The following is an 8,350-nucleotide window of genomic DNA, read 5'->3' on the forward strand; positions in this document are numbered from 1 at the left end:
CTTGGCAAATGAGAACTGCACACTAACAGGGATGTAAACAAATTTGTGCAAAAATGTAGAGAAATACGTTTTTTGTGTTTCTGGAACATTTCTGGTATATTTTATATCAGCTCATGAAACATGGGACCAACACTTTACATGTTCCATTTATATTTTAGTTTTTCTTCAAAATAACTTCAAGATCCAATTACTTTATAACGTTGTAGTTAGTTATGTTGATTTCCTATTACTGAACAGAAGGACGAGGGGCACCCAAATATGTCGTTCTGCCCCTGAACAAGGCAGTTAGTTAAACCCACTGTTCCTAGGCCGTCATTGTAAATAATAATTTGTTCTTAACTGACTTGGCTAGTTAAATAAAGGTTAAATAATAAAAAATGTAAAAAGACACTTCAGTCCCCATCAATGAGTGTGCGCACGTCGATTGGGGGTTTGGTCGGGGGGCGGGGACAATATACTGCAGCTGTCCATGGTTGGGTTTGGTGGGTGCGCACGGTTCTCTGGGATGCGACCATAATCACATACCGTTATTATATCTCTCTGGATCATTTCCCTATACAGTGCATCAAAACCAACTACAAGAGGTAAGCATTCTCATGGATGTGGATTGTTTATTTTTTTGTACCCATTTTCCCTTTGCCCTTGAAAATTACTGCTGATTTGAGCGAGTTCTAGCTTACATCTAGAGAAGGCCAGCAAGCAAACCAACATGGATGCTGCGCAGTCCTGCTGGTGATGCAGCTACAGAGATTAACTGCACCAAGCATCGCATTTACAGATTCAAAATAATCCTGAATATGTATTATATTCTTTCTTTGTCCTTATGGCAAACGGACATTCCATGAATGATGGTCATGTATTCAATTCATTTAACCAGCGTCAAAGCGTACGGGTTTTTACATTTTGCAAACGTCGATTTTTGTGAAAATGAGTCATTTGATCAGTCGTTGTGACATGGCCTATGAATGGTACCAGCTAGTTCGGCTGGAGGTTGAAGATACAGTAGTTTATTTCGGTTGGGGGTTGAAGATTATTTTACGACTAGTCCGCCATCTCAATAAATCTAGTCTATGTTGCCGGCTGCTTCCTCAATAAATCTAGTCTATGTAGCCGGCTGCTTCCTCAACAAATCTAGTCTGTTTCCGACTGCTTCCTCAATAAACCTAGTATATATGGTGGCTGCTTCCTCAATAAATCTAGTCTATGTGCCCGGCTGCTTCCTCAATAAACCTAGTCTATGTGGCGGCTGCTTCCTCAATAAATCTAGTGTATGTGGCCGGCTGCTTCCTCAATAAACCTAGTCTATGTGGCGGCTGCTTCCTCGATAAACCTAGTCTATGTGGCGGCTGCTTCCTCAATAAATCTAGTGTATGTGGCGGCTGCTTCCTCAATAAATCTAGTGTATGTGGCGGCTGCTTCCTCAATAAATCTAGTGTATGTGGCCGGTTGCTTCCTTGGATGTAAATAATGATTCTCACTCCCCAGGACCACCTACATTAAATCTCAACATTTCCGAAATGACTTTAAATTGAGCATCCGATTGAGTACATTATTTGAACTGTCTTCATTTTTTATTCAGGGGTAGGCCTATGATGGAAAATGCTCAAGATGAAGCATTTTGGCCTTAACCTCAAGGGCCTTCTGCAGTGATGGTTTCTTAATGCTATAGGCCTTTGAGATTCTCTGGCTACTATATGCCCTTGTGCTGTCTGAAGCTATTAGTATCTTCGTGTTTGAAACATCAGCAAGGAAATTTGTTAACTTCTTACTGATTTCCTATTGCAACAATTGACAATGACAGTAGCTATTTTGAGAAAATACCACTAGAGTACACATTGCAATTAAAGATAGTGATTTGCGTGAGACCTCAGCTCCAAATTTGACAACAGAGTGGCTAAAAATGACAACAAGGGAATTTGTTATTGACTTAGCTACAGGATTCTGGCATTTGTAGACCTATTCTAAACACAAACCCAAGATAATTTAACAGTATGTGACTCGATTGTCTAATCTGTTGTTGGAGGGAGAGGGCATCTATGGTTACAGGCAGATGATTTACTCTGCTCTCCTTTTACAGGGTAGGCCTACTGGAGTCAGGGAACCCCTGCTGACAGTGCACCAATTTGGAGTGGCGGTAGGGATAAGGTGTCCAATAGATTCCTGGAGTGTGGGAGTATTTAGTGAATTTGGAGCAGAATTGCACATGCACTGTATTTGTGAGAATGAAAAAAAACACTGCTTTAGCAGGGTGCTATAGGCTGAATAATAGAATAGCCATGACTCATTTATAAATAAACAGGTGCATTGCTTCCTTTTCTCTGTGTTCAGATTGTGAAGGACGTGAGGCATCATGGCAGCTCATGAACAGGCGAGGCAGCGCTCACTCTCCACCTCTGGTGAATCACTCTACATTGTGCTTGGCATTGACAAGCTAGCCACTCCCGACGATATCAAGAAATCCTACAGGTCAGTCAGAGAGGCACAGACACTTACTGTAGTAGTCATACTAATACTCATAAGTAACAAAAAAAGACAAATTCAATTTAGAGTTGTGCCACGTATAAATATAGCGTTATAGTGCATTCGGAAAGTATTCAGACCCCTTGACTTTTTACAAATGTTCTTACATTACAGCCTTGTTCTAAAATTGATTAAATTGTTTCCCCCCCTCATCAATCTACACCCAGTACCGCATAATGTCAGAGCAAAAGCAGGTTTTTAGAAATGTATGCAAATTTATACAAATAAAAAATAAATGAAAAATGAAATTTACATAAGTATTCAGACCCTTTACTTTGTACATTGTTGAAGCACCTTTGGTGGCGATTACAGCCTTGAGTCTTCTTGGGTATTTGGGGAGTTTCTACCGTTCTTCGCTGCAGATCCTCTCAAGCTCTGTCAGGTTGGATGGGGAGCATCGCTGCACAGCTATTTTCAGGTCTCTCCAGAGATGTTCGATCAGGTTCAAGTCTGGGCTCTGGCTGGGCCACTCAAGGACATTCAGAGACTTGTCTTGAAGCCACTCCTGCATTGTCTTGGCTGTGTGTTTAGGGTCGTTGTCCTGTTGGAAGGTGAACCTTCATCCCAGTCTAAGGTCCTGAGCGCTCTGGAGTAGGTTTTCATCGAGGATCTCTCTGTACTTTGAATCTTGTTTCTCATGGTCAGAGTCCTTTAGGTGCCTCTTGCCAAACTCTAAGCGGGCTGTTGTGCCTTTTACCGAGGAGTGGCTTCCATCTGGCCACTCTACCAGAAAGGCCTGATTGGTGGAGTGCTGCAGAGATGGTTCCCCTTCTGGAAGGTTCCCCCATTTACACAGAGGAACTCTGGAGCTCTGTCAGAGTGACCATCGGGTTCTTGGTCACCTCCCTGACTAAGACCTTTTCCATTGATTGCTCAGTTTGGCCGGGTGGTCTGCTCTAGGACGAGTCTTGGTGGTTCCATTTCTTCCATTTAAGAATGATGGAGGCGCTGTGTTCTTGGGGACCTTCAATGCTGCATACATTTTTTGGTACCCTTCCCTAGATCTGTGCCTCGACACAATCCTGTCTCGGAGTTCTATGGACAATTCCTTCAACCTCATGGCTTGGTTTTTGCTCTGACATGCACTGTCAACTGTGGGACCTTATCTAGACAGGTGTGTGCCTTTCCAAATCATGTCCAATCAATTGATTTTTACCACAGTTGGACTCCAATCAAGTTGTAGAAACGATGATCAATGGAAACAGGATGCACTTGTGCTCAATTTTGAGTCTCATAACAAAGGGTCTGGATACTTATGTAAATATGTTTTTGTTTTGCAAAAATGTATAAAAACACGTTTTTGCTTTGTCATTATGGGCTATTATGTGTAGATTGATGAGTTTTATTTAATATATTTTAGAAAGGGCTTTGACGTAGCAAATTTTGGAAAGAGTCAAGGGTCTGAATACTTTCCAAATGCACTGTATGTTGTCTTTATTGGTAGGTTTTAATTCTCACTCTTTTGTGTTCTTAGAAAACTTGCGTTGAAATTCCACCCTGATAAGAACCCAGATAACCCAGAAGCTTCTGACAAGTTTAAGGAGATCAACAATGCCCATGCCATTCTGAACGACCCCACAAAGCGGAACATCTATGACAAGTACGGCTCCCTGGGACTGTACGTGGCTGAGCAGTTTGGCGAGGAGAACGTGAACACCTACTTTGTTCTGTCCAGCTGGTGGGCTAAGGTGAGACTGTGAGGGGCCATGGGGAGGTGGGGACGTGAAGGGTCGACATGTAGAGTGGACTTAGGGTCAAATATAACACTATATTTTATAACACAACCCCTATAAAAAGAAAGCCTCTCTAACACTGTTGGCTATTGTTTTTTCTTCTTCTTGATATCTCTGTCTCTCTCACACACACCCCCTTGTTTTCCCTCTGCAGGCGTTGTTTGTGTTCTGTGGCCTTGCCACTGGCTGCTACTTCTGCTGTTGTCTGTGTTGTTGCTGTAACTGCTGCTGTGGGAAGTGTAAACCGCGGCCCCCAGAGGGCCAGGAGCCCGACTTCTATGTGTCCCCTGAGGACCTGGAGGCCCAAATGCAGTCTGACGAGAGAGGTGAGATCGACTGCTTATTGTGTAAGAAACATGTTTCTGCATGAACACAAATCACATAACTTTACCAGAAGTTTGCGACCCTATCAATAACACTTGACTTGGCTCAATTGCATTGTAATTTACTATGGAGTGCCATCATCACTGACCTTTTATATCTTACCCTGTGCGTGTGTAACGCTCTCTCTCTGACAGAGGGTGGCGGCGAAGCCATCTTGGTGCAGCCATCAGCGACAGAGACCACCCAGCTGACGTCAGATGGTCACCATTCCTCCTACCAAACCGACATGGGCTTCAACTAAACCCCATCCCTGTCCTGGCCTGCTACCCTACCCCACCTTAAAAGGATGATAGGGGCAATCTGTTTTAACTTCACTAAGAGCGCCATGTCCTGGAGAGGAGATGGAGGAGCGAGCTTGGCCTACATACAAAACTCTTGAAGACCCCCCCCCATTTCCACCCTCTCCAGAATGGTCCACTCTTGCCTCTTATGTAGGAAGAAAAAGAAAGAAATGGTTTGCTTCCTGCCCTTTTGTTCTTTTGTATTCTTTTGGCCTTTGACCTCACAATCCTCCATCCCCACAGTCCCCTTTCCATATTCAGTGTGATGGTGTAGCATGCACTGAGAAAAAAAAATCTTTGTTTTCATTTGTTGAATGTGACATTTGTTGTGTTTTCCGAATTCTGTTGGTGCATAGGTATGTGCAATACGTACAGACCAGTCAAAAGTTTGGACACACCTACTTATTCAAGGGCTTTCCTTTATTTTGACTATTCTCTACATTGTAGAATAATTGTGAAGACATTAAAACTGAAATAACACATATGGAATCATGTAGTAACCAAAAAAGTGTTAAACAAATCAAAATCTATTTTATATTTGAAAATCTTCAAAGTAGCCACCCTATGCCTTTATGACAGCTTTGCGCACTCTTGGCATTCTCTCAACTGTCACAGGAAAGGAAGACCCAGAGTTCCCTCTGCTGCAGAGGATATGTTCATTAGAATAACTGCACCTCAGATTGCAGCTAAAATAAATGCTTCACAGAGTTCAGGTAACAGACACATCTTAACATCAACTGTTGAGAGGAGACTGCGTGAATCAGGCTTTCATGGTCGAATTGCTACAAAGAAACCACTACTAAAGGACACCAATAAGAAGAAGAGACTTGCTTGGGCCAAGATACATGAGCAATGGACATTAGACCAGTGGAAATCTGTCCTTTGGTCTAATAAGTCCAAATTTGAGATTTTTTGTTCCAACCACTGTGTCTTTTTGAGATGCAGGGTAGGTGAACGGATGATCTCTGCATGTGTGGTTCCCACCGTGAAGCATGGAGGAGGAGGTGTGATGGTGCTTTTCTGGTAACACTGATTTATTTAGAATTCAAGACATACTTAACCAGCATGGCTACCACAGCATTTGGCAGCGATATGCCATCCCATATGGTTTGCGCTTAGTGGGACGATCATTTGTTTTTCAACAGGACAATGACCCAACACACTTCCTGGCTGTGTAAGAGATATTTGACCAAGAAGGAGAGTGATGGAGTGCTGCATCAGATGACCTGGCCTCCACAATCACCCGACCTCAACCCAGTTGAGATGGTCTGGGATGAGATGTACCACAGAGTGAAGGAAAAGCAGCCAACAAGTGCTCGGCATATGTGGGAACTCCTTCAAGACTGTTGGAAAAGCATTAATCAGGAAGCTGGTTGAGAGAATGCCAAGAGTGTGCAAAGTTGTCATCAAGGCAAAGGGTGGCTACTTTGAAGAATCTCAAATATAACATATTTGGATTTGTTTAACACTTTTCTGGTTACTACATGATTCCATGTGTGTTATTTCATAGATTTGATGTCTTCACTATTATTCTACACTGTAGAAAATAATAAAAAAAATAAAGAAAAACCCTTGAATGAATAGGTGTGTCCAGACTTTTGACTAGTACTGTATTTGTGAGTGTGATTCCTTTGGGGTACAGTTTACTTGATGTTTTTTGCTCACTGATAAGAGAGGCTCGGCTCAGGGAGTTCTGGATTGTGAGGTGTTTTGCTGTTCATTGTCTTTGCTTCATGCTGGAGTAATCATTACACATCCAAGGTTTGAGCTACACAATGCTCAGTTTGGAATTGCCATCAGCTGATGCCAGTTATAAACATACAGCTCCTTTCCTTCATCTCCTTTTAAACCCTTGGATTCCTGTGTACCTGTGTTTGTGCCCTTCCAAGTGCATTGTGGTTATGTTGCCCTGAGTCCTGTGCATGTAGAAGGGGGGTGGGGATTTACGACGGCAATATCATGAAATGCGGATGATGACGTCATTGTTTTCTTAACATTTGGTGGATCTGGGCTTTTCCCGTTATCTGACTTGGCTTACTTTGGTCTCTTGTTTTGTGTAGGAAGTATTGTTTTGTCCAGCCCCTGAAACCTGAATTGAATGCTTGTAATCTTGCCTCTAACTTCCCTGCATTGAAGAACTGACTAACAGCAGAAGATAAATATGATATATATACGTTTGTTTACACATGTGTATATTTTGTGTAGCTTACTTGCCACTGTGCCACCCACAGTCCCGTTGGATTGCTTGGACGCGTCTCTGAGCAACACTTCTTCTCTTCACATTTGAACGGATGTTCTCGATATCCAGTTATTTAATACGTTTTACCAGTGCTTTCTGTTCTTGTGGTTCCAAGTGGTACCCCACACGGTCTAAGCCAAGAACCTTGACCTGATCCATATTTAGAGTGTGATGTCCATTTTATTCCGAGCACTATTCATCTATGTTTAGATGTGACGAAAAAGATCATGTTTAGGAAAATATTGTGAGCATTTGAAGAATATTATCATCATCGTGTTTTTATAGTTGTGCTGAAGGGAATTCTAAAGAGTTTTGTAATTGTCCAATGCTGTTAATTTGTGTTTACCATCATTGAATTGTGAGTGTCGATATTGGTACTTTCTAAGTCATTTCATGAGCTGGCTAGCACTACTACAGGCAGCTCTTATCCTAGAACCAGAATATACTAATGTTTTTAATAGAAATATATAGAGCGGAATATACGTCCAGTGTAACTAATACATAACTTGCCATAAACAGCCATTATCTTCATTGTTTGTTTCTTTCATTAATGCCAATTACGTGTTTCAATGGTTTACAATGATGGGTTTCTGAGCTCCTCTTGCCTGCCCTCTGCTTTTGATGGTATGGTTATTTGACCTGTGTGATCCTTTTACAGTGTTTGCTGTGCCCTCCTGAGAAAACTCCATAGATATACCTACCTATTATCGCTTCTTCATTGACATGTTGGAAAATGCTAATTGTTAAATGAGTTGAATGCAATGTGTTAAAATAAACTAAAGACTACTGGATCAATGATCAGGAAATGGTGACATAACATTTTCTTGATACAGAGGACATATAGTGTAATGATAGTGATATAGTAATTTGATGCAATTTTATTTAAGGTATCTTATTTTATCATGATTTTGATGATGAGCGGCTATAGTTATAAATGGTATGTTGTTTTGATGTGGCCATTAAATTTTGCAACGCATGGTTTAATGGTTAAGGTCTCTTGTACATACACTTAAATATGTAGTATAAATCTTGACCTTTATGTTGTAGCATGGTAATACTTGTGTGTCTGAAAGAAAACAAAGTGGGTCATTGATCTGATTTGCTGTTGGTAAAATAAATGTTCTTGAACATTTACCTTTGTTTTGTTTATCATTTCAATTCTCATGCTATGCTGCAATTACGATATTCAAGTA

General features: G+C 41.4%; 1 protein-coding gene across 4 annotated transcripts; it reads left to right on the forward strand.

Moving 5' to 3' along the window:
• The first annotated feature begins 471 nt into the window (after positions 1-471).
• LOC115102387 (dnaJ homolog subfamily C member 5-like) lies at positions 472-8,289 on the forward strand. 4 transcript variants are annotated; one of them, XM_029622294.2, is made up of 6 exons: positions 472-584; positions 2,078-2,145; positions 2,329-2,466; positions 3,995-4,208; positions 4,408-4,579; positions 4,772-8,289. In XM_029622294.2, the coding sequence occupies exons 3-6, from the start codon at positions 2,351-2,353 to the stop codon at positions 4,876-4,878; spliced, it is 609 nt and encodes a 202-aa protein (XP_029478154.1). In that variant the 5' UTR covers positions 472-584; positions 2,078-2,145; positions 2,329-2,350; the 3' UTR covers positions 4,879-8,289. The 4 variants fall into 4 exon arrangements, with proteins under 4 accessions (XP_029478154.1, XP_029478153.1, XP_029478156.1 ...); XM_029622293.2 differs by having other exon boundaries at positions 2,078-2,134; XM_029622296.2 differs by having other exon boundaries at positions 2,078-2,134; positions 4,408-4,600; positions 4,772-4,861.
• The last annotated feature ends 61 nt before the right edge of the window (positions 8,290-8,350 follow it).

Source organism: Oncorhynchus nerka, linkage group LG20, assembly GCF_034236695.1.
Source record: "Oncorhynchus nerka isolate Pitt River linkage group LG20, Oner_Uvic_2.0, whole genome shotgun sequence".
NCBI classification, from domain to species: domain Eukaryota; kingdom Metazoa; phylum Chordata; class Actinopteri; order Salmoniformes; family Salmonidae; genus Oncorhynchus; species Oncorhynchus nerka.